The sequence below is a fragment of the Rhinoraja longicauda genome, chromosome 13, assembly GCF_053455715.1.
Source record: "Rhinoraja longicauda isolate Sanriku21f chromosome 13, sRhiLon1.1, whole genome shotgun sequence".
In the NCBI taxonomy this organism is placed as follows: Eukaryota; Metazoa; Chordata; class Chondrichthyes; order Rajiformes; family Arhynchobatidae; genus Rhinoraja; species Rhinoraja longicauda.
This window is the reverse complement of record NC_135965.1, coordinates 37,767,256-37,793,777: the sequence shown is the minus strand read 5'-3', so window position 1 is coordinate 37,793,777 and position 26,522 is coordinate 37,767,256. Positions and strand designations below refer to the sequence as shown.

Here is a 26,522-nt window from a genome sequence, read left to right as displayed (position 1 = left end):
GTTTTCCAGATAAAACAATTCAAGTTCATAAGTTATAGGAGCAGAATTAGACCATTCAGTCTACTCTGCCATTCAATCATGGCTGATCTATCTTTCCCTCTCAACCCCATTCTCCTGCCTTTTCCCCATAACCTCTGACACCCATGCTGATCAAGTCTATTCAAACTCTCCCTGTAGCTCAAACCCTCTAATCCAGGCATCGTCATTCTGGTAAACTTCCCTTGTTTGCCTCTCCAAGGCCTCCACATCTTTCCTGTAATGGGGCGTCCAGAACTGCACGCAATACTCCAAATGTGGCCTAACCAATGTCCTCTGGAGCTGCATCATAACTTGCTGACTCTTCTATTCAATGTAAAATAATATCAGATGTCTTGTTTTCTTAAGGTAAGATTTCTAATTATGGCATCAATAGGCTGATTAAAATTTGAGAGATTGTGATTGAGTTAGCACAAAGAGAGGAAATGGAAAATACTGTGCACTTGCAAGGTGTAAAGTGAGAAGAACATAACTTGGGTTATGAACCATAGATGTCATCCATATCTCTCTGACAGGGAAATAATATAAGCTCTTCTGCCCAAGAGGAAATATTTCAGCTTAATGTGAAACTATCCAGCGAGACTGGGTATGAACTGACAAGAGTCAACCAACTGAATAAAAGCAATTTGATGAGGAAGGAGTGATTTGTATTTTGGGGTTTTTATGTCAGGAAGTTATCAAGTTGCTGCTTATACATTTGGCAGATGAAACATGGCATATGTGATGTTGGTGTTCGGGTTTTAATGTAATCATTCATATCAAGAGATTAACAGCACTTATTGTCGAATCTTCCTGTGATTCCATCAGTGGTGAAGGCCAGAATGAGAAATTAGGGTGGTACACCGGTAGTTGCTGCCTTACAGCGCCAGAGACCCGGGTTCAATCCTGTCTATGGGTGCTGTCTGTACAGAGATTGTACATTCTCTCCGTGACCTGCATAGGTTTTCCCCAGGTGCACTGGTTTCCACCCACACTCCAAAGACATACAGGCTTGTAGGTTAATTGACTTTGGTAAAATTGTAATTTGTCCCTAGTGTGTGTGTGTGTGTGTAGGATAGTGTTAATGTATGGGGATCGCTGGTCGGCACGGACTCAGTGGGCCAAAGGGCCTGCTTTCTGCACTGTATCTCTAAACTAAACTAAACTAAACTAAATTGTCCTGAAACCACAAGTATTTTTTATTTTATAAAATACTTTCAAGTTAGCTGGCAACTATTTTTCAGAATCTTCGTGAGAAATACTGAGATTGAAGAGTCTGTAGGTTATAAACATTAGGATTAAAGAGTAAAATGAATTATAATCTTGTTCTGGCAAAAATAATATTTCTATTCCAGGTTTTAAACTAAAATGAATCCCTATCTGATTCGGATCGCAGAACCAAACGCAGTACATCCATATTTGCTGATGGTACCGAGTCGAGTGGCATTGTAGGTTGTGAGATGAATGAGCAGGACACAGAGATGATTCAAGGGAATAAAAACAAGCTAAGTAAGCAAATGAGTACATGGCATCTGGAAAGTGAAAACATGTGAGGTCATACATTTGATTCAGAGAATGAGATCTTTGTTCTAGGAGCGATTAGCAAACTGTCCTTTAGACTTCTGAGATTAAAGGAATAAGAGGTGATCTCACTTAAATGGGTAGTCGCAGAGTTGATGTCTAGAACCAAGAGTCACAGCATCAACATTAGTGTAAGAAAATAACTGCAGATGCTGGTACAAATCGATTTATTCACAAAATGCTGGAGTAACTCAGCAGGTCAGGCAGCATCTCGGGAGAGAAGGAATGGGTGACGTTTCGGGTCGAGACCCTTAGTGTACCAATCGTTCAGATTGTGGTGAACCTTTGGAATTCCATGTCCCACGGAGACTCATTTGTCGAGTTCATTCAAGACAGGAATCGTTTGACATTTGAGTATTAGAGGAAAGAGAGTTAAGGTCGAAGGCGGCACTGCGGTAAAAGATCAGCCACGATCTTAATAACAGAGCAGGCTCGGAAAGCAGAATGTTTTCCTCCTGCTTCCAGCTTCTTACATTTTTACATTATGGTTTCGAGGAGCCAGATCAAGCCAAAGTGAAAGCAGTAACAGAAGTGCTAAATCTGACAGCTGCACTTTTTGGGATTCATCAACTATCTGAATTAGTTCCTGCTCAATTTGAGTGTGATATGCGAACTACTTGGAACAGTTGGCAACGAAGCAGTGCTTTATTTGTGGCAGTACATGTTGGTGCAGCATACCTGCATCTCTTAAAAACTTAACTAGATTTACAACTTAAAAATATAATAATTAGTAATAGATTACTAAGGTTTGAAAAATTACATTTATTAATTAAATTAGGTCTCGGGTCCATGAACCACAGGTTATAGAACAATGATATGTCATAAACACCAACAGAGTGGCACAGAGTTAGCGCCAGAGACCAGGGTTCGATCCTGACTACGGGCTCTGTCGGTACTGAGTTTGTACATTCTCCCTGTGAACACGTGGGCTTTCTTCAGGTGCTTTGGTTTCCTCCCACATTCCAAAGACATACAGGTTAATTGGCTGCTGTTAAGTGTGTACGATAGAATTAGTGTACGGGTGATTGATGATTGGCGTGGATTTGGTGGGTCGATGGGCCTGTTTCGAAACTGTATCTATAAACTAAACCAAACCAACAGCAAGGAACGATAAGCATACTGGTACCTTTTTGTCTTAAAACAAAACTACTGCCAAGAAGTGTATATGGAAGTGTATATGTATTCAGTTGAATACATGTGCATAAGCTGCATTTTCTGCTTTTCTACTATGTGGAATGTTTTGTTTTCCTTGTATATTTCAATATTAAAAAATGGATGAAGCATATGTGATATTGGGCGTTGGTGTAAGGATTGTATCATGTGATGAAATGTTGGAACATAGTTTACTGTAGAGCCTTCCAAAGTCTATCTGCCTCTGTGGAAAGACCAGAGGAAGAAATGATGTCCTGATACTGTGAACCCTTTTATTTAGCAAAGTACTTTGTTGCAAGTTAGGAATATACCAACTGCACACTCTGCACTTATTCTGCACTTTAGAATGAAATGTTGAGATAATGGATTCATCGTCCATGACCCAAGACAATTAAGTGAAACAATTTACCATCATTTTCTTGTTGCAAATGTTTAATGTTTGGATTCTCGTGCAGATTTCAGAATTGATGTGAGGTGCTTGTATGTTCACTAGCATTTTGTTTTAAAAATCCTTTTACAGCCCATCGTGGGTCAGAGGAGATTGTTCACAACCTGGATTATTGCGATATATTGATCACAGGGGATGAATTGAATTCAGATCAGGAATGTCTGGAACTGGAACCAGTGGAATTACATGGGAAACATCTCGAGTTCACAAATTCCACTGCAGGAATGTCGGTTTATGGTAACTGTCAACTCTTTTGTTCAAGGTTTTATGAATATACTTGTTTAATTGTAGTTTAAAACTAACATGTGTTCTTTGTCAATTAAGTCGACCAATGTTCAACAGGGTGGTTTGACACAGATTTTATTGAATATGTGCTGCCAATTATATCACCTTTATAGATTAGTAAACACAATGTCTCTAATTTACTAAGGCTTGCTTGTATTACCTAAAACCATCAAAAACATGGGTGGCACAGTGGCGCAGCAGTAAAGTAGCTGCCTTTGCAGCGCCAGAGACCCAGTTTCGATCCTGACTGCGGGTGCTATTTTTTTTTCATATTTCATATTTCAGATACAGCGCGGAAACAGGCCTTTTCGGCCCACCAAGTCCGCGCCGCCCAGCGATCCCCGCACATTAACACTATCCTACACACACTAGGGACAATTTTTTACATTTACCCAGTCAATTAACCTACATACCTGTACGTCTTTGGAGTGTGGGAGGAAACCGAAGATCTCGGAGAAAACCCACGCAGGTCACGGGGAGAACGTACAAACTCCTTACAGTACAGCACCCGTGGTCTCCGGCGCTGCATTCGCTGTAAGACAGCAACTCTACCGTTGCGCCACCGTGCCGCCTCTATGGAGTCTGCACGTTCTCCCCGTGACCGCATGGGTTTTCTCCGAGTGCTCCGGTTTCCTCCCACACTCCAAAGATGTTCGGGTTTGTGGATTAGTTGGCTTCTGTAAATTGTTCCTGGTGTCTATAGTAGAACTAGTGTACGGGTGATCACTGGTCGACATGGATGCTGTGGGCTGAAGGGCCTGTTTCCATGATGTATCTCGAAACTAGACAGAGATTGAACAGGAAGATGAGCAAGTTGTTCACATAACCTGCAAGTTTATTATTGTCACATGTACTGAGATAGTGAAAAGTTTTGTTTTGCATGCAAGGACCAGACGACATAGGTTCATAGAGAAGGGGAAAAGATTTGATAGGAATCTGAGCGGTAACCTTTTCACATAAAGGGTGGTGGGTGTATGGAACAAGCTTCCAGAGGAGATGGTTGAAGCTAAACACCTGTTTTCACTTTTTATTATGGGGTATTGTGTGTAGATTGATGATAAAAAATTTTTTTAATCCATTTTAAAATAAGGCTGTAACTTAACAAAATGTGGAAAAAAGTGAAGAGGTCTGAATACTTTCTGAATGCACAGTAATCAAGCCCAACTCAAGTGCAATAGGTAGAATGAAAGAAAAGAAACAAAGTGCATAATATAGTTCCAGATTTACAGGAAGAAGGGAGACATAAAAGAGTAGGGTGATTATATCAGATAATAGTACATCCTCCTCAGGACCAGCATGCAAAGAGTCACGGTGCTCTGGCACCATATTAGGACACACGACATAGGTTTAAAGTGAAGTGGGAACGAAAGATGAAAGATTTAATAGGAATCTGAGGGGTAACTTTTTCACACAAAGGGTGATGGGTGTATGGTACGAACTGCCAGAGGAGGCAGTTGATGCAGGGACTATTGCAATACTTAAGAAACAATTAGACAGGTACATGGCTAGGACAGGTTTAGAGGGATATCGGCCAAATGTAGGCAGGTGGGACTAGTGTAGATGGGACGTTGGTCGGTGTGGACAAGTTGGGTCTGTGTCCATGCTGTACGACTCTATGACAGAGTGCCTAGCGTAGATATAGTGTAGGAAAGCATATCAATGGTGTCTCATGTTTTTGTACAAATGACAAAATAATTTGTGACACTCTTCAATGCTGTGATATCTCCCCCAGGCTAGTTTTGGAAAAGTTGACACCTGGTGTACATAGTGATTAACAAGGCTGCCTTCCACCTGACAGTTGTGACCTGTGCTTTCCATTAGGTGTGGACACCATGGCAAATTATGAACACGTTCTTCGCAAACTCCGCTACCGTCACTGGGATACCGCATCCATTTTTGATCGAAGGTTTCGGCTCACCTGCTCTGAGCTCAATGGGCGTTACACAAGCAATGAATTCAACTTGGAGGTGAGAAAAAGGAGAAAAAGACAGCTCCGGGTATACAGATCGAGACAGCTGATGTATTAAGGTCAGGTAAAGCACAGCTTCTCAATACGCAAGTGCTATAGGCGATGTACTTGGTAAGCATTAACGCACTAACACTGTCAGTGGCCGGGACTGTGTGAATTGATTTGACAAGATGATTATTGACCACTTTGCTTTTCCTTTGTCTAGGTGAATGTTCTACACAACATTAATCTTATGGACCATTTTAATCATGTGGTTGCTCAACCTCAGTTCCTGCAGTCAATCCACCATTCCCTGCCCGACCTCCCAGGTCACAGCCTTAACACCGCTCATAACCCAGGTAATGCAACAGTTTCCTTGCCCAGAAGGACAGAGTGAATGACTTTGTTTAAAGAAATGGTGATATTAATATTTATACAGTCTAAATTATTAAAGCCACAAAATTCAGCCCTGCAGCAACCTTGCTTTGCTGCTGTACCTGATTGATGTATGCAATGGGAGGAAGCTTGAACTGTATCTACGGTGCATGTTGACAGAACAACCAGCTATTGTGTCCCCAGCCACTCTGACAAGTGACCTGTTGTGCCACTGTGATCTGTCGTTGGTGTGGATTGTTGTTTTCTTCTTTGATTTTACAGCAGTGTATGACACCAGCTGGCAATGCAATCTTTTGGCACAAAGGGTCCCGATTTCTGCCACGTTGTAGTACTCGTTCACTCTCAGTCTGAAGAAGGGTCTCGACCCGAAACGTCACCCATTCCTTCTATTCAGAGATGCTGCCTGTTCCGCTGAGTTACTCCAACGTTTTGTGTCTATCTCATGACTATATTTCATCAGCTTATGTTGCCTTTTCTCTGCACAAGCACAACTGTAGATGTGTGAGGGAACCGTGCATGCAATCCCAGGATCACCTCACTCATTCAGCGACTGAACGCCAGTCATACAATGATGCTTACAGCTGTGACGATACTTTAGAGTCATAGAGTCATACATCATAGAAACAGGCCCTTCAGCCCAATCCAAGTACCTGCCTCAACTACCCCTCCGGAAGCTCATTCCAGATACTAATCCACGCTTTGTATAAAAGCGTTGCCCCTCAGGTTCCTATTAGATCCTTCCCCCTCATCTGTGAAAGAGTGTGCAGTCCTTCCATAGCTGCACTCAAGCCCTGGACAACCACTCATGCTCTCATGGAAAACTGACACTTAGAGTCACACAACCCTCTGGCCCAACTCGTCCATGCCGACCAAGATGCCCCATCTAAGCAAGGTCCGTTTCCTTGTGTTGGGCCCATGTGCCTCTGAACCTTTCCAGCAGCAGCCTCAGTGCCTCTGGGGATCCAATGCCCACCAGGGCCAAATTGCAATGGATAAGCTCTGCTGAAAGCCGACGGATCCAATCCCCCAAAGAATGCAAGAAAATGACAGTCAAGAGTAAATGGATCTGGTGTGGATATCAGTCATTCCGCCAAATAATCTGGACCAATCCGAGCAGCCCATCTGTTAAAAGGATGTCAACAAATTGCGTTGGCAGTCAGTTAAAACTTCAGATGGGAACCTTATATTTGAAGTTGTTGCTTGCACAACATTTTGAACATTTTAACAGAATTGTAAACATTGATATTTACCTCAAGTTAAATTCTGTAACAATATTTATTTAATTCTCAGTCACCTATTCTAGCTTCTCTCTTCCCAAGTCTTAAGCACCTTCTGAATTAATCTTCTCGAGGGGATCCACAACCCCAGTTTAAACCCACTGCTAAGCACCCAACTCGTCTTCCTGAATTTGTTGGCTCTTACCCCACAGAATCAGGGCCTTTGGCCCACCAAGTCCTTACCGACTGTCACCATTAGCTTCTTTTGTTGCGTATACTAGCCAGGTTTCCATCAACCCCATGCATCCCTACCAGGCCAGATTCTAACTATTCCCCACACACTAAAATGGAAATTTACAGTGACCAACCTGCTCAGCTAAGACAGCTCTGTGGCGCAGCAGTAGAGTTGCTGCCTTACAGCACCAAAGACCTGGGTTCGATCCTGACTACGGGGGCATCAGCTATCACAAAGTACACATCAGGTAGCACAGGTATCCCCCTCCCCTGACATCAGTCTGAAGAAGGATTTCGACCCGAAATGTCACCCATTCCTTCTCTCCTGAGATGCTGCCTGACCCGCTGAGTTACTCCAGCTTTTTGTGATACCTTAGATTTGTACCAGCATCTGCAGTTATTTTCCTACCTGACTACGGGGGCTGTCTGTACAGACCTGTACGTTCTCCTGTGACTGCGTGGGTTTTCTCCGGGTGCTGGTTTTTAAACTGAAGAATGGCGACCCATATAAATTGGGTTCCTACGTCACTTCTCACCCTGGCAACCTTCCACCTACAGTCCCTTTATGATTTCTGAACGTCTCATTTTATCCACTTTAATGTACCCCAATGTTCACTGCTCAATCATAGGTGGATAGGTCTGGGTAATTTAGGCATTACCTGTTTCTGACCCAAAATATTGCCTATCCATGTTCTCAGGTGATGCTGCCTGACCCATTGAGATTCTCCAGCACTTTGTTATTGGCTCTGTAATTGTCTCCTTACGACTATCAACCTCTCTTTCTTCCTTTACAAAGTTCCTTAAAGTTTACCTCTTTCACCCAGCCACCCAGAAATCTTCTTGTGTATCTTGGTGTCAATTTTTTTCTAGATAGTGAAGTGCCTTGATACAGCTAACTGCAATAAGCCAATTTGTAAATACAAACTACCATTGGAATTGTGAAATTACTAAGAGTAAAAATCAATTAATATCTTTCCTAGATGTATGAAAAAAATATTTGCCTTACAAAATTGCCAAGTACAATTATATATCAGTTATTAATTAAGTTAGACACAAAAAGCTGAAGTAACTCAGCAGGTCATACAGCATCTCTGGAGAAAATGGATAGGTGATGTTTCTTCAGACAGATTTGTAGCAGGGAGAGTGGGGAAACAAAACTGGAAGCAAAGAAAAAAAAACGGGGCAAATCAGGCCCAGCAAGATTACCTCAGGCAAGGAGGTTCCCTGATAGGCTGCCAGTTGTGCCAGAGAGAGGTGTGAGCCCAAGAGGGTTACATAGTTGTGAACTGTGGAACCAGCTAATCAACTAGTGGAGGGAAGGGGGTGGGGGGGAAATTATCCGTTAGTTTGCCATGGTCATATATCGAAATCTTTGGTGCTGCCCTAGTCTCTGGTAAAATGAGTTTCACTACCAATAATACCGAAGATGCTTGTAAATGGTACGTGATAGTCATTTTCAATGATAAATGTAACGCATTGTCACCAGTCACAAAATTGATTGCAAAAGTGCAGTAGCGATTTGGGTCACATTTCATTTCACAATTCCCAAAGATTGTATGCCATAAATGAGAGAATTACAAAATTACACATCTTTGGCTTTTCGAATTGCCAATAGTTTTAATGTATGGTGTCATTTTTATTGCATTTTATTAGCCTTGTATTTCAGCTTATTTTAATATCTTTCATCAGTGTTCTCTAAAGGGCTAGTTTTTTTTTTCTTCTGAATCCCCAGAAGAAGTGTGAAAGGCACAGAACCATGCACCACACTGTTGGTCACAGGCTTCCAATCTAAAAAGCAACCCTCCATTATCGCTCCCTGACTCCTACCACCAAGCCAATTGTACATTAATTAATATTGCATAAGACACACACCCAGGGCTGATCACCCTGTGGTGGGCCTTCCTCCACTGAGGGTGTCTTGTGATAAAAGGCCGAAACACCCAGTGACGTTGAGGTACACAACTGAAGATGTGTCTGAATGGTAGCAACATCACCTAGTGGTCACCCCCAAGAACAACACCAGTCAATTGTAGTGCAAACCTTAGGGATTGTAACATCTAGTCCTACTAATCAATCTAATTAATATTGCAATATATTACCGCAAGAGCAATGAAACCTCTTTCATGCAGCTATATTTAATATTTAATTAATATCTAATCTGCCCACCTACTGACAAACCTACATTACATGATAATGGAAGACCCACTATACATCTCATCCATTTGACAATTTTTAAAAATTATCATTTCCCATTTAATAAGCAAGATACTCTATGAGCAGTCTTTAGAACAGAGCCATTTCTTATTCCTGGAGAAAATAGTGAGGTAAATTTTCAGGTTGGGACCCTTCTTCAGACTGAAGAGGTCCCAACCCGAAATATCATCTATTCATTTTCTCCAGAGATGTTGCCTGACCCGCTGCGTTACTCCTGCATTTTGTGTCTATCTTTGGTATAAACCAACATCTGCTGTTCTTTGTTATCATGCCATTCCAATTTGCTTTCTAACCCGACTGGGAAGAAATGTTCACACGAAAAGGAAAAACATAAAACATAATTCTATTGTATGTGTTCTTTCTGCTTCGGATGTCTCAAAGTACTTCAGTCATTGAAGTACATTTTTAGACTGGTCCCTGCTGTAGCATTGCTGTCACTTAGTATTAATGCCCAAGTGTCCACAGGTTCATTTATTTTGAGTGCTCGCATGATATACTTGCCTGCTTATAATCTTGCTCATCTTCCACACTCATTCCTGCTCCTTGTCCTTTTCAAAATAATGCTTCAATATATCAAAAATCGTACACAGCCTAAAAGCAATGTAAATTTTAGGGTTTAACAAATATTTATTCTTGCCAAGCCAGAGAATGTTTAGTTTTGTTTAGAGATGCAGGGCAGAGACAGTCCCTTTGGCCCACTGGGTCCGTGCCGACAAGCGATCCCCTTACACTAGCACTATCCTGCCCACTAGGGATAATTTACGATCTTTACTTAAGCCAATTAACTTCAAACCTATATGTCTTTCGAGTGTGGGAGGAAACCGGAGCACCCGGGGAAAACCCATGGGGTCACGGGGAGAACGTAGAAACTCTTTTCAGACAGCACCCGCAAACAGGATCGAACCCGGGTCTCTGACACTGCAAGGCAGCAACTCTACCGCTCCGCCACCCTGCCGCCCCGTGTAATGGATTAAATATTTGTAATAATGAAGAATGAATTACAACGGTTGATCTTTTCAGGAATCTGCCCTTGTGTGTTGCTTAGCCCATGCAGTCAGGGCTGACCCTAGGTGGACACAGCTGAAAATCACCACTTGGTAGAATGAAGTGTACCAATGGATGGCAAAACAAAAAACAACCTTGCATGAACATTACCTTGATTCAGGCTGTATAAATTGTTTACTTACTAGGAAGGTAAAGTAGAAACTAGGGACTGCAAATGCTAATTTATACCAAAGATAGACATAAGGGACAAAGGGAAATATGAGGTGCTGTTTCTCCAATCTGCATGTGGCCTCACTCTGGCCTCGCCCCCTTGCCCATTTCCTCCACCCTAGTCATTTTACCAGTTCCAGAGTTCTTTTCTCGCCTCCAGCTCTTCACTTCAATCACCCCAACCCCTACTTTCAGTCTGAAGACGGGTCCCGACCTGAAACGTCACCCATTATTTTTCTCCAGCAAGGTAAAGTAGATCACTTTTGGGATTTACTATCCAATGGGATTGGTCCGGGACTAAGTTTCAAGAAAAGAGGAAATTTAAAAACATTTGTAAACCCAACATCCTGTAATTCACACTCATGAAATGACACATAATTACCAAAGCCAATTCCTTTTTTTAAAAATAAATTGAACCTCCTCCCTCAACCTGAATGCTAAATATCAGTTGATTTAAGATGACAGATTTCTGGTTTAAGGTTTTAAATCTTTATTTTCTCTCCATTCCAGGGAATGTAACCAAGTGTTTTTCTTTTTCATTGAAATGTAGCTATTCTCAGTGCTGTAACCATCGTCATTGTGGTGTGTATTAGTTTCCTCGTCTTCATCATTGTTCTGGGAGTCTTCAGGATTCGGACAGCGTTCCAGCACACTAATCGGGAGAATGAGAGTGGGAAAGAAAATGAAATGGATTGGGATGACTCTGCTCTCACCATTACTGTCAATCCAATGGAGGTGAGTGAGAAATTCATAAATTCATAAGTGACAGGAGCAGAATTAGGCCATTCGGCCCATCAAGTCTACTTTACCATTCAGTCATGGCTGATCTGTCTCTCCCACCTAACCCCAATCTGGTGAGAGACGCTGGCTTAGAGAAGAAAAAGTACAGCATAGGAACAGGCCCCTTGGCCCACAATGTCTGTGCCAAACATGATGCCATGATAAACTAATCTTCTTGGCCTGCACATGAACCACATCCTTTCACTTCCTGTCTCTCCATGGTCCAATCTATAAAGCATCTTAAATGCCGCCATCTTACCTGCCTCTACCACCACCCCTGGTGGCATGTTCCAGGCACCCACCACCCTCTGTGTAAAAAAAAACATGCCCCGTACATCTTCTCTAAACATTCCTGCTCTGACCTTGACCTATGCTTTCTAGTCTTTGACATTTCCACCCTGGGGAAAAAGGTTCTTACTTTTGGGTAATTAGCCTTTGGGAAATGGGACTAGCTTGGATGGGATATCCTGGTCAGCATGAATGAGTTAGGTCAAAAGCCCTGCTTCCGTGCTGAATGATTTGGACTTTATGTCGGTCAATTTAGATGATAGGTTGATGAAGGATGCTTTAATATACAGCAATTATTGCTGTAACATTCAAAACTTTCCTCTGAAAATTACATATATATTGTAGTAGTAAAACAGTGAGTAAAATATTTAATCAAAAGATCATGTCTCAAGAAATATAGCAGGTCTGCAGCCAAAGGAAAATTAATGTAGCCTTAGTAACTGCTATATCCAATAGTACATTAAAGGAGGTGGAATGGTCTGAAAGGCTATGTCCAAATTACTTTGCATAAAATATTCCAATGAAGTTTTTAAAATATTTGGTAACCCAATATTCTTGCCATGAAATATTTTGAGAGCAAGGATAAACGAAGCTGAGGGCCACAAGAAATTGTTTTTTCCAAGGACACTGTGGGAAGCCAGAGAATAAATTGCAGGAGCCCTGGCTGAGATACAGATCATTGTTGGACATTGATGAAGTGCTGGCAGGCCTAGGGGTGGCAAATGTTGTGCCTCTATTTAAGGAGGGCTGCAAGGAAAAGCCTGGGAACCACAGACCAGTGAACTTAACATCTATGGTAGGAAAGTTGCAGGAGAATATTGTGAAGGATAAGATAGATATGCACTTGCATAGGGACAGTCAGCATGGTTTTGTGGTTGGGAGATCATGTCTCACGAATTTGATTGAGTTTATTGAAGGCGTAAATAAGAAGGTTGACAAGAGCTGGGTTGTAAGTAATTATATTTTGACTTTAATAAGGCCTTTAATAATGTTCTGCATGCTAGGCTGCTTTGGAAGGTTAGATCCCATGGGATCAGCAAGGAAATTAATGCAAAGGATGGGAGTGTCATAGAATCATATGGAAACAGGCCCTTTGGCCCAACTTGCCCACACCGGCCAACATGTCCCAGCGACACTAATCCCACCTGCCCGCATTTGGCCTATATCCCTCTAAACCTGTCCTATCCATGCAAATTAGTGGTGTAAATTACATTGGAAGATAAATTATGAATGAGTATAATAATGCATTCTGTAAATGTATTTCTGTAGACTGATCATATGAATCCATTGGAAATTATGTGTTCAGCACGTACAATATAGTTTGAACAAAGCAATAGCTATTTAATAGTCCAAGAATTGGCAGTCAGGATAATAATCAGCACACATGATTCTTATGGGAGAAAGAGGAGACCAGATTTCAGAATGTGCACCTGAACAATTAGGTGCAGGAATCCTATAATGATTCTGTGCTGCTCAAAGCTCTGCAGCTTATTCCCATGGATAGAACGGGTTTAGAGGGATATAGGCCAAACTCAGGCAGGTGGGTCTAGTCTAGCTGGGATATGTTGGTCGGTGTGGGCGAGATGAGCCGAAGGGCCTGTTTCCATGCTGTATAACTTTTTGACTCTATATAATGGACTGAAGTCCATGTATTAACAAGAGCTTAAGATATTTGCAAACCATTTGAACAATAACAATTGTACAAGTGCTATGCTTTGTTGCACAAGGTATGTATTTTTTAAAATGATGTACTGAGCGAGGGCCATTACTTTAACAACTTCCCTCGCCCTGAAAGGCGAATCTTAGATGTATGAATTTTCTTAAATGTATCTGACAGAGAATTGGGGGAAAAAAGCAAAATTAAAGCAAATACAAAATATCTTAAACAAATATAAATTAATTGATGCCACCTAAAAAGTTATAATTAAAAACATGAAACTAAAGCAAAAAACATTTAACAGTAGTTTACCTTTCCCCTTTTGCCTCCTAATTCATGGCCCATAACGTGCATTCAGGTCAAAGCCACCTCAGATCCCACACCAAGTCTGAAGTAATTCAGGGTCCAAAAAGGGTGTTATTTCGTCTTTGGAATTTCAGCAAGAGGGTGTCAGGGGGGAGAAGGCAGGTGAATGGGGTCAAGAGGGAAAGATAGATCAGCCATGATTGAATGGCAGAGTAGACTTGATGGGTTGAATGGTCTAATTCTGCTCCTATGGAACGTATGAATTTATGAGACTGGGCATTACTGTTGGAGTCCATGTGAAATCCCGTGAAATGACAGACAGGTTCAAAGCGGCAAAATTGTCCAGGGCATTTCCATTTGACAGGACATTTGTGGAAGTGCCATTCTTACTGTTCTTTAAATAGGCAAATAGATAGAGCTCTTAAGGATAGCAGAGTCAGGGGGTATGGGGAGAAGGCAGGAACGGGGTACTGATTGAGAATGATCAGCCATGATCACATTGAATGGCGGTGCTGGCTCGAAGGGCCGAATGGCAAACTCCTGTGTACCTATTGTCTAAATACATGTGGTTATGTTAGGAACTAACAGCATTAAACAGCAATAACCAGTCTAAGAGATTTACAATTACACCTTCAGATAACCAGGCTGTAAATTTTAAAATAGATCAGTGAAATTGAATAGATGTCATATCACATGTAGTTGTGACCTGGTAGAGTAGAATTTGTAATGGGTCACCGACAGGATATAGATTTGGGCAGCAGTCGAGTTGCAGCCTTACAGTGCCAGAGACCCGGGTTCGATCTGACTACGGGTACTGTCTGTACAGATTTTGTACGTTCTCCCTGTGACCACATGGGATTTCTCCGGGTGCTCCAGTTCCCTCCCACACTCACAAAGACGTGCAGGTTTGTAGGTTAATTGGCTTTGGGTAAAAAAATAATAATTGTAAATTGTCCCTAGTGTGTAGGATAGTGCTAGTGTAGGGGATGATCGCTGGTCGGAGCGGACTCGGTGGGCCAGAGGGCCTGTTTCCGCGCTGCACCTCTAAAGTCTAAAGTTCACCACTCTCACTGAGATGCACTTTCTCCTGTCTCATGATTTTTGCTCAGAACTATGAAGACGTGGAGCACAGCGAGCAGGAGAGCGATGAAGAGGAGGAGGAAGGCGAGGAGGATGACATAACGAGTGCCGACTCAGAGGAAAGCGAGGGAGAGGAAGAGGCAGAGCACGAGGAAGACCAACAAAACGTCACCAGGAGGGAACAGCTAGAATGGGATGATTCAACACTTCCCTATTAAAAGGCCTCAAATCTTCAATTGAGATGTTAAATCCCTAACAGTGTTTGAAAAAAAAAAATGGTATGATCAGAGTTTATTTAGAATACTGTTGATGGTAAGTAGGGTGTGAAGAACTTTCAGGTTGTTTACCAAATTATTAAGTGATTTGCAGTGACATATCTGGGTCCAAGAGTTGACATTAGTTATAATGCCTGTCTTTCTTTTGTTATATCTGGGTGTTCATTGTGTGGTTACCTGAATGTTCTATCCTTGCACCAAGAACTATTAACTTTGTGAAATCATGTACTGGTATCTGTAATTTGAAATTTTCTGAAGTACTTTATTTATTTATTTGTAATAAAAAACACACTTTCTCTGGTGGGTCATGCTGAAGCAGAACAAAGGGAGAAAGTTAAAAATGAAAAGTCAAATTTTATATTTCATGATGTAAATACCATATTTAAATGAATCAAAAAGAAAGCAGTTGCTCAGATGATGTCTGCTCCAAGATTTATCTGTTGAAAAGAAGTTAAATAATGATCAATTTACATTAACCTTTGAGCCACAGACAAGGTTTTGCCTCTCCTGAGATATCAATGGACTTGTTTGAGATAACATATTTCCTTTGATAGGTTGAGCAAGACATGATCATCTTAGGGGAAGTGCTGGACAGATTTTTTTCTTTAATGAAATAGGTTTAATCTAAGGCAAGTGATGAAGTGCTGTTTTTACGTACTTTTTACGATCAAGTAAAAGGTTGGCCAACCACTTACTTTTCCCTGCAACTTGCAGCTCTTGGTTTACATGAAGTACAGATCCACCACCGATTTTCCGGCACCCTTGGTTCCAGAGCCTTGTCGTATTATCCGTTTTGCCGGACCAACAGAGGTCACAGCCTTGGCGGGGCCGAGATACCGGCCTGCAAAGTCCGCTATGGGAACAGAGAGGCTGGCTACGACCGGGCCGGAGTTCCAGAGCCCCGGCCACAGGTAGTAATTTCGACTCGCCAATCGGCCGCGGCAGTCAGCCATGGGAACGGATCTGCCGGCTCCGACCAGGCCAGAATTCCAGAGCTCCGGCCACAGGAGGCAAATTTCTTCCGCTGATTAGCAGAGAAGTCCCGATGAGGCGGAGATCGGCCGCCTCACCTGGCCTAGGTGCCACATTTTCGGGGGGACTTCCGGGTGGGATTTCATGTACACTCTCGCGATTAAGTCTGAATTAAAGGAGGCACCGGACCATCAGTTGCCGGAAAATCGGCGGTGAAACCTGTAACAGCTTTAGTGGGATAATAACTTATAACATGGTGGTTTCATTATTTCCCAAATTTCCCAGCAAAGATACAAGTTCTCAACCGACTCATTCCCCTTGAAAATATAATGTTGAAGCTCTCCTATGGCATGCAGTAACGCATGGCTCCCAGACTGAGCCCAACTCGACCTGGCTGTGTGTTGAGTTTGGATTAGTCAGGTATTTAAAGAAGTCCTCAGGCACAATTGGTTTACAATTGGCCTTGGTCCTGTCGGGTTCAGGTTGGGTGTAAAAATGTTACAACCAGGCAGATGTGGGCTGTGCACTCTCACGCCATCTCCAAATCCAGTTGTATAATTTATGCATCCATTTTATTGATTGAGATTTTGTTGATTGCGAGTCGTATTTTTGTGTCTTTGTTGCTAGCCCATCGGATTTTAAGGTTCCTGTTGAGTTTCTTTGGTGATTTGTACTCTTCATTCCCGATGGCAAACACTAAAAAGTTTATTTTGTTGGGATTCGGAGTCTCTGAGCTTTATAACACTGTAAAGCTCACAGGTAAAAAAATAACCCAAAGCATTAGGATAAAATGTAATCGTGGGAACTCAGGCAAGACTTTCAAAGGACTTAAAGTTTATTTTCATTTTTAATTCCATCTTTTGTTATTCCAGTCCTTTATATATTGATTAATGTATTACCCTTACCCGCCTCTCATTTGTATTGCAATACGAGTTAAATTTAGTGAATAATACAATTGGATCTTATTTATCACAATCTAATTTCGTCCTTATTAGGATAGTTAAATTATATTAAAAAATAAATTTATATTAAATTCTAGTTGTTTAATGACAAACTTAGATATTAAAGTTAAGTTATGTCAATATAGATATCTGGACATTAACCACAAATACACCATTAAGATTAAGATTGAAGAACACAAATTAACATGTTTTCTGAAGTGCATAGTTGCAGTTTAGCCACTAAAATTCATGCAATGTGCATTATCATGGTTCACAATGGTTGTCGTTGTTCATGAATATGCCTGAAGGTTTAACCTTGTGATTGTTTTCCCAAAGTCCCAGAACCATAGTGTCAATTTTACTCTTAAGGTTTACTCATTGATTATCAATGAGAGCATTAATTTCAACCGTACCAGTTGAAGTTAATTTAGAATCAATTTAGAAGCGGAGGAGGAAAAGTGCTGGTCATAATATCCTCTACCACAATGTATTGAGGTAGAGATACAAATTGTAACTCCAGTTCATATTTATTAATCTACAATAAGGAACAGCTTTTAATCAAGAAGCAAAATTAGTTTTCTTTGCTACACTGGATTCTTCTTAATCCCTCTTGGTTGGTGGAGTCAGATATTTGAACACGGTTGAAAATAGGGCAAGTGCAAGCTTTGATTATGCTCCCAGCATTTTGCGTGTATTTATTGCAGAATACTGGGCGGCACAGTGGTGCAGCGCCAGAGACCCAGTTTCGATCCGGACTACGGGTGCTGTCAGTACGGAGTTTGTACATTCTCCCCGTGAGTGTTCTCTGGGTGCTCTGGTTTCCTCCCCCACTCCAAAGACATACGGGTTTGTAGGTTAATTGGCTTCTGTAAATTGTAAATTGTCCCTATAGCGAAGGATAGTGTACGGGGATGATCGCTGGTTGGTGCAGACTCTGTGAGCCGAAGGGCCTCTTTCCATGCTGTATCTCTAATGTCTAAAGATGATATCCATTGCACTGCTGGGAGGATCATTGAAGTGCCAGGCAGCAGGGAGTCCTCATTGTTACCACTATAATTGGGCTTTACAGCATTCATAAAAATGGAGTCGACTACTTTCTCCCTGAGATTCGCTTTCGAAGCTTTCCTCATCCCATCAGAGGGGAATGAGATCGTGAATCTGTGGCTGAATTACTTCTCCGCCATATTTTTAGTATTTTAGGGGAGATTTCGGGAACCATATCTGAGGAAGGATGTGCTGGCCGTGGAGAGGCTCCAGAAGAGGTTTACAAGAATGATCCCAGGAATGAGTAGGTGAACATATCATGAGCATTTGACAGCACAGGGCCTGTACTCGCTGGAGTTTAGAAGAATGAGGGAGGACCCTCAGTGAAAGGCTTAGATAGAGTGGATGTGGAGAGGATGTTTCCACTAGTGAGAAGAGTCTAGGACGAGAGGTCATAGCCTCAGAATTAAAGGACTTTCTTTTAGGAAGGAGATGAGGAGGAATTTATTTAGTCAGAGGGTGGTGAATCAGTGGAATTCTTTGCCACGGAATGCTGTGGAAGCCATAGGTGGATATTTTTTAAGGCAGAGATAGGTAGATTCCTGATCAGTACGGGTGTCAGAGGTTATGGGGAGAAGGCAGGAGAATGGGGTTAGGAGGGAGAGAAAGATCAGCCAGGATTGAATGGCAGAGTAGACTTGATGCGCCGAATGGCCTAATTCTGCTCCTATCACTTGATTCCCGCAGTTCCGGAGATCATATGTTCAAAATATCCATCGACTTGGGCCTGCGCAGCTTTCCGAGGCAAAGAATTCCACAGATTCACCACCCTCGGACTAAAGAAATTCCTTCTTATCTCCTTTCTAAAAGGGACGTCCTTTTATTCTGAGGGTCATTGTCTTTCCTCAGCTGTTGAATGGTTCTTTGCGGGGGATAGGGCAGCACTCATATTTTGAAGCAGATACCAGGCTGTGCGATAGTCTGGGACATTCACATCAAAAGTCACAGCAGAGGAGGCCTTTGAAGAGGTTCTGCCAGAGTGCACTGAGGACCTTGTTGTTTCTTGATGATTCCCCTGTTGTTTGTGACCTTCAAAAAGATGGAATCTTGGTTGTTTTGTTTGCAATGTTCGTACTAGTGTTGAAAAATCTAAGCACGTCTGATTATCCTCAGTGTGTGTAGGAAGTGTTAGTGTATGGGGTGATCACTGGGCAGCGCGGACCTACTGGGCCGAAAGGGCCTGTTTCCGCGCTGTATCTCTAATCTAATTATTGGTTGTTGGATGTCCCATGAGCTTCCAATCCACCATGTGTTCTTTATATCACGAGTATTTTGTTGGACTTTGGCCTTCAAATGCTTGATTTTTTTTGTCCCTCATGTTGAGGCACAATGTAATTTCCAGTCCAAGAACCTCTGGTGTTTGCTGCTAATTACTAATTAGTTGGATCTGGATCTGCTGGTCTTTCCTCATCAAACCAATGCTGGGGTTTTGATAGAGAAACCAAGAGTCTTTTCTCAGGTAGCAAGAGTGGGGAACATTAGGTATTGTGGACATCCTGTGCTCGTGTTGATAAGGGAGTTGCCAAGTCGTCCTTGAGGCACTGACTAAGTGGAACTTCCTCTGTGAGATGTAAGAAAATAACTGCAGATGCTGGTAGAAATCGAAGGTATTTATTTCACAAAATGCCGGAGTAACTCAGCATCTCAGGAGAGAAGGAATGGGTGACGTTTCTGGTCGAGATCCTTCTTCAGTCTGCAGAAGGGTCTCGACCCGAAACGTCACCCATTCCTTCTCTCCTGAGATGCTGCCTGACCTGCTGAGTTACTCCAGCATTTTGTGATATAAATACCTTCCTCTGTGAGGTTGTTGAAGGTAAGCAAGCAGGACAGGTGGAACTCCGACTGTAATGTCTTCACAGTTTCACGCTGAGATGTATAAAAACTATGATATCAAAAATGATAGATTAATCAGAAATTATTTTAACCCATTAATCTTGGTTGAGTTCAGTGAACTGTAAACTATTCATTTTGTTCTATGAACTTGCAGTTCACTGAAATAAAAGTGGGATTCATTGACATTAAACCTGGCCTTTATAATCATGGAAATGTTGTTGGTTTTTCCTTGATTCCTAGGGCGGCACGGTGGCACAGCGGTAAAGCTGCTGCCTTACAGCTCCAGAGACCCAGGTTCGATCCTGACTGGGTGTTGTCTGTATAGAGTTTGCACGTTCTCCCAGTGGGTTTTCTCCGGGTTCTCTGGTTTCTTCCCACACTCCAAAGACATACAGGTGTATATGTTAAATTGGCTTTGGTAAAACTATAAATTGTCTCTAGTGCGTAGGATAGTGCAAGTGTACGGGGCGATTGCTGGTCAGCACGGACTCAGTGGGCTGAAGGGCCTGTTTCCACACTGTATCTCTAGGGCAAGGTTTACAGGAGTTACTTCCAGTTTTTTTAGGTGCTGGATAGTGTAGTTGTTTGCAATGTAGCCTTTCAGTTATGGGAAGAGCTAGGTTTGCTTTTCTTGGAATGGAGAGCTCAAGGATATGGCAGAGTTACACAAAAGTTTGAAGGGTATGGATAAGTTAGATTGTCGGAAACCTATGCATTGCAGAGTTGCCTTAAGCTAGCGGAGTTTGCTTTAAGGTTTAGAGGGGAATTGGAGGAAGAATTGTTATGTCTACCCAGGGGGTGATTGGAATCTGGAACACACAGAGACAAGTACAACACAACATAGAGCGGACAGGTTCAATACAGAGTCTTTTACCCAGACTAGGGGATTCAAGAGCCAGACGACATAGGTTTAAAGTGAGAGGGGAAAGATTTAATTTGAAACAGAGGGGCAATTTTTTCACACAAAGAGTGGTGGTGGTATATATATGGAACAAGCTGCAGGAGGAGGTAGTTGATGCAGGTACTATCACAACATTTAAAAGACATTTGGACAAGTACATGGAAAGGAAAGGTTTAGAAGGATGTGGACTAAATGTAGGCAGGCGGGACTAGTGTAAATGGGGCATCTTGTTCGTTGTGGGCAAATTGTGCCAAAGCATGTTTCCATGCTGTATGACTATTTAGGTAGCATTTGACAACCACTTGAATTGACAAGGCATAGAAGGATACAGACCAAGTGCTGGTAAATGGGATTAGTACAGATGAGTGCTCAAGTATTGGCATTGACATGGTGGGCTGAAGGAACCATTTCTGTGTAGAATGACTGTGACTATAAATGACATTCTGATAATCTTAGTAAAAATAGATCCACTCTGGTATGTTCTAACTGTCAAGTTTAACCTAGGAATCTTACTTACATTATGAAAATGTAAGAAATGTTGAAGAGCTACTTTCTGTAAACCATTTTGAGATGGTTTTATTAGCCAATGATCCTCATTACAATATGTCTGACAACTGATACATTTAAGCAAATTAAATTAATTGTATCATCGCCTTCATATCAGTCTGGTTCTCTACAAATTGACTGTAATAAGCAAGTAGTTTTCAAAATAGCTTGAAACCAGATCATTGTAATGTTAACCAAATATATATTCTTATCCTTGATTTTTAGTTATCTCTGCATGTATTCTTGTGAAGCAGTAAAATTGCATAATTCAGTAACCTTGGGACTAGGGTGATCTAGACAACTTGTACTATGACGTGTTAGTCTTATGAATACCCCCAACATACTTTAAATTATACGTTGTGCAGCAGTGTAATAAACACACCACTGGCTTAAGCAGGTTTGAATGAAACGCAAGAATTGGGGCCCGTGAGTTTCAGTTTGTTATCTGAAATGTACAAACACCCCAATTCCTAACCTACATTCCATGCCCCCCTCTTCCACCCCCTGTTCTCCCCAACCCTGACCTCAGCTCCATCTGTACACCTCACCCACACACATAATATTGTATGGTCAATGGCAAGAGTACGAGGATGTTGCTAGGACTCGAGGGTCTGATCTATAGGGAGAGGTTAAGCAGGCTAGGACTCTATTCGTGCAGGTACAGCAGGCAGTGAAAAAAGCTAATGGCATGTTGGCCTTCGTAATGAGAGGATTTGAGTATAGGAGCAAAGAGGTCCTTCTGCAATTGTAGAGGGCCCTGGTGAGACCACATCTGGAGTATTGTGTGCAGTTTTGGTCTCCTAATTTGAGGAAGGACATCCTTGCTATTGAGGTAGTGCAGTGTAGGTTCACGAGGTTAATCCCTGGGATGGCGGGACTGTCATATGAGGAAAGATTGGAAAGACTGGGCTTGTATTCACTAGAAGGATGAGAGGGAATCTTATAGAGACGTATAAAATTATAAAAGGACTGGACAAGCTAGATGCAGAAAAAAAATTCCAATGTTGGGGGAGTCCAGAACTAGGGGCCACAGTCTAAGAATAAAGGGGAGGCCATTTAAAATTGAGGTGAGAAGAAACTTTTTCACCCAGAGAGTTGGGGCAAACGCAGGCAAGCGGAACTAGTGTAGATGGGACATGTTGGCCAGTATGAACAAGTTGGGATGAAGGGCTTGTTTCCACGCTGTACGACTGTATGACTCTAGTACACAGATCTACTTCTAGTAAACTGGTGGTAACGAGGACTTGGTGTACTAACATGCGAGTCAGATGCTGCATCACAGGAGTTCCAAAGAGTCTGATTGTCAGAGTTTACTGTATTACTACATTCTTTACACATAATCAATATTTATCTGAGGCCTTTTGTTTTTAGATACTGAATATATTGCTAATTCTCAATTCAGTCCATGAAAAGAAAATCTAGTTTAACTGAGTTTATAAATTGAGGGGCGTAGATGGAATAGTCAGAAGGGGCTGATTCTTTTGTTTTTGCTCAAGATTCTAGCATCTGCAGTCTCTAGTCAGAATCTTTTCCGCCTCTGATCAGTTGGGAGAGTCTTGATGAGAGGCCAGGGGGATTAAGGTGAGAAATTTAAAAGGAGATTTAAGGGATGATTTGCACGCAGATGTTGGCGAATATGTGGAAAAGGCTGCCAGAGCCAGTTATCGTTGCAAAGTTTAAAAGGCATTTAAATAAGTACAAGGATAAGAAAGATGTAGAGGGATGTGAGCGTAAGGTGGGGAAATGGAATTAACGTAGAAAGCTATTGCAATCGGAATGTGGGCATAAAGGGGTCAGTTAATGTACCAGATGATTATGTGATTCAATACAGGTTTTAAGGTAGTGAAGTTAATGGAAAAAAATGATTATCAATTGATTACATGCAAATGAAATAGAGTCAATACTTTAAAACATCCTTGTAACCATTTTTTTTAAAAACCTGAAAAATAACCTGAAAAAATCTTTCAAAATAGCTGTGGCAACATTAGGAGTATTATGTACAGATCTAGTCACTGATTTATATAAGAAGGAAGTGGGGGATTTGGAAAGAGGTTCACCGGGATGTTGGGTGGATTCGAGAGTATAAAGCTGTAATGAGTAGTTGAAAAAACACACATTGTTTTCTCTGGAGTGTTGGGGGCTGAGGGGGGACTTGATAGACGTATTTCAAATTATGAGAGAGGCAGACATTAGGCCGATAGTGTTCCCAGGACAGAAGTGTCAAATACTAGATGTTTTAAAGTTAAAAAGGAGAGGTGTGAGACAAGTTTTTAAAAAAATAAACGTAGTGGTAGGTGGCTGGAACATGCTGTCAAGCGGGAAAGAATTGGTGGGAGCAGACACCGTGAGACATTTAGACAGGCACATTAGTACGCTGGGAATGGAGAGATATGGATCATGTGCAGGTAGATGGAGTTAGTTTAATTTGGCATCATGGTTGGCATGGACTTTGTGGTCCGAAGGTTCCCAAACAGTACTTTTCCATGTAATTTAATATACAGATGACAAATTTGTTAATTGGAATGCTAATGTATAACATTAATATAATTGACCCCTATGTTACATCAGTTCGGATAATTAAATTTGTCCTTGTGGAATTCACTGGTCATTACCAAAACAAACAAAACAAGATCTAGGATACGGAATAAAAATTCACTTTAAAAGTTCTGATGAAACGTAAATAAGTAAACACTTGTTTCCAACTGATTCCTTGACACATGCAGGTAATACTGCTTTGTTACAACAAATGGCAATGCACCCCATTTTCTAGGAATCCAACTCTCCTGTAAAATGGAGGTGGGGAGAGGGGGCGGGAGGTCACCAGTAATAAGAGTCTTAAAGGATTAGGATTGGAATGATGAGCTAAAAGAATTGTGTCAAACTGATTAATGCGAAATTGTTTTAGAGGTAGAAAGACAGATATAAGGGAAGATGGGTGTATGCATTCCAATTGGCAAGATAAAACCAGCAACCAACATTCAGTAACAGGCAGTCAGCTTTTCACAATAACCTCTAGCCACAGTTCCAAGAACAGAGAACAAGACTTTTGTAAGTAGCTTTGTAAATAGATTGGAAAGTTGCAAAAAGGGTCATTAAAAGAGGAGTGAGAATATACAGCAAGTGATATTAGGTGTGAGGGGAAAAAAGTGCATCATCAAATTTGAACTAACGAGAGAGAATGACCAATATATTTTTGAAATGGTGAAAAACAATGAAGGCAAGGGAGATTTAGGAGGAATCACTGAAGGCTCAGAGGAAGATAGTGCAGTGTATGGAAAAAGGACGCTTGAGGTACGTGATGACATGTAACAGCCGAGTCAGTGGATGAACAAACAATGTGTAGGAAGGAAATGCAGATGCTAGTCTACACCAAAGATAGACACAAAAAGCTGGAGTAATTCAGCGGACCAGGCAGCATCTCTGAAGAAAAGGAATAGGTGACGTTTCGGGTCGAGCCCTTTCTTCTTCAACTTGCCCTCACTCCCCTGGTCCAATCTTGAAAGTTTTATGCATCGGGCACCACTAAGGTGCTCTGTACAAGGGCTACATAGCCTTCCTCCATTTTCTTGGCTTGGTGCCACTGGCGAGGGAATCAATGAGTTGAATAAAGATGCAATTAGAACCAGGCAAAGCTACTTAGGGATATTGACAAAGTATTTCTTTAGAAAAAGGTAATTGCAGATATTAAACTCCCTCTCTCCCCAAAAAGTTGTTGGAGCCATCTCGATAGATATTTACAAAATTGAGACTTGTGCATTTTTGGGTGATAGTAGCATGAAAGGACAAGGCGCTGCAACATAAATGGCCTTAATATAACTGAATGGAGGAGAATATTCAAGGATTCAAATAATCTACAGTACCCAAAATTCTGCTATGGTTATCAGGTAGTATCTATGAACAATGTGAACAAAACATGTGCAGCATTTGGTCAATGGACAACAGCTTCTCCTGTTCCTCAATACTGTGCCATTGGCAAGCATAGGTTAATGGGACACTCATAAACCATAGAGTATCACACTGGGTTGGGCTGACAATTTTTACTCTGTATTTGTTTCATTTTAATGTCAAAGTAGCAACAGGATGTTGTGATGCAATAATTCATAATTAATTTCATCTCCATGCCATTTAAAAAGAGGCTAACAATTTAATTATGGGTTTAACGTTTGATCAGTATTGTGCTGAAAAGGAGGCATAGATTTTTTTTTTTATTACCAGCGACAGATTTCAGAAACCATCAATCTGTAAATCTTTATGTAGAAAACAAGTCTTTCTGCATTCCTTTCATTTAATTAAAAAAGTTTCAGATCACAAGCTACAGATATCTGCATCTGTCACTTTATGCACAAATTATTCCTGACGCAACTGCTTTGAAGATCAGACACAATGGTAACATAGCCTCTCGTAAGCACATTCCGAAAAATAAACCCTAGCCTGAAGGGCAAGAAATAAACATTTGCTTTTCTTTTGACTTATAAAATGCCAATTGATGACATTAGTACTTCACTAAAGCTTAATCAAATAATTGTTGCTCGTGTGTGGACTTTGTGTATGTGCAGAATAATAAGATTTATTGATACCGCTGTTATAACTTTAGTATCGTGCCTGTTGTAAGTTGATTTTCAATTTTTTAGCAGCTTGAGATTTGCCATCCTGTACAGCATAAAATGGATGCCTGTTATTGTACTGCTGCAGTTTTCTATGCTAAAATAAATTTGTGAAAAATATCTGGCTTGCCATTAACATTGCCTGCAAATGTCAGTCCATAGAACTGACAATAAATATCTCAGAGAGTGCCAGATCTTTGTTTCCCCTTTCTTTTGTAAAATCCCTCTAGTGACTACACAATCTATCAAATGTAGAGCAAATTGACTTACAACGCCAAAGAGGCTACAGTCATAGCACACTAGTAGTTCAAAAATAAAATGTAAACTGCTAATAAGTTTGAAATAAAAGTATTCGCCCAGATTTGTTTTCTCTGTATCAGGTTATTGTGTGGATGATGGTTTCCAGTGGATATTTTCATGCTAGAATGGAATGGAAATGGATGTTCAACAACACAAATGCTGGCAGGGAAGTAGGAAGATCATGAATAATTTAAAAATATATACAATTCTATAAGCTGCAACAACCCATGTATCATTTTCTGCCAATAAAATTGACCAGCTAACACAGAGAATATTTTCATACTCCATTT

At 41.3% G+C, this 26,522-nt stretch overlaps 1 protein-coding gene across 1 annotated transcript in view; it reads left to right on the top strand.

Moving 5' to 3' along the window:
• Positions 1 to 26,287, top strand: part of clstn2a (calsyntenin 2a) — a 413,239-nt gene extending 386,952 nt beyond the window's left edge. The window contains exons 14-18 of the mRNA XM_078410820.1: positions 3,269 to 3,433; positions 5,303 to 5,448; positions 5,656 to 5,788; positions 11,256 to 11,440; positions 14,846 to 26,287. Of these exons, the coding sequence (XP_078266946.1) occupies positions 3,269 to 3,433; positions 5,303 to 5,448; positions 5,656 to 5,788; positions 11,256 to 11,440; positions 14,846 to 15,034 (818 nt within the window). The 3' untranslated portion in view covers positions 15,035 to 26,287. The remainder of the gene's footprint in view (positions 1 to 3,268; positions 3,434 to 5,302; positions 5,449 to 5,655; positions 5,789 to 11,255; positions 11,441 to 14,845) is intronic.
• The last annotated feature ends 235 nt before the right edge of the window (positions 26,288 to 26,522 follow it).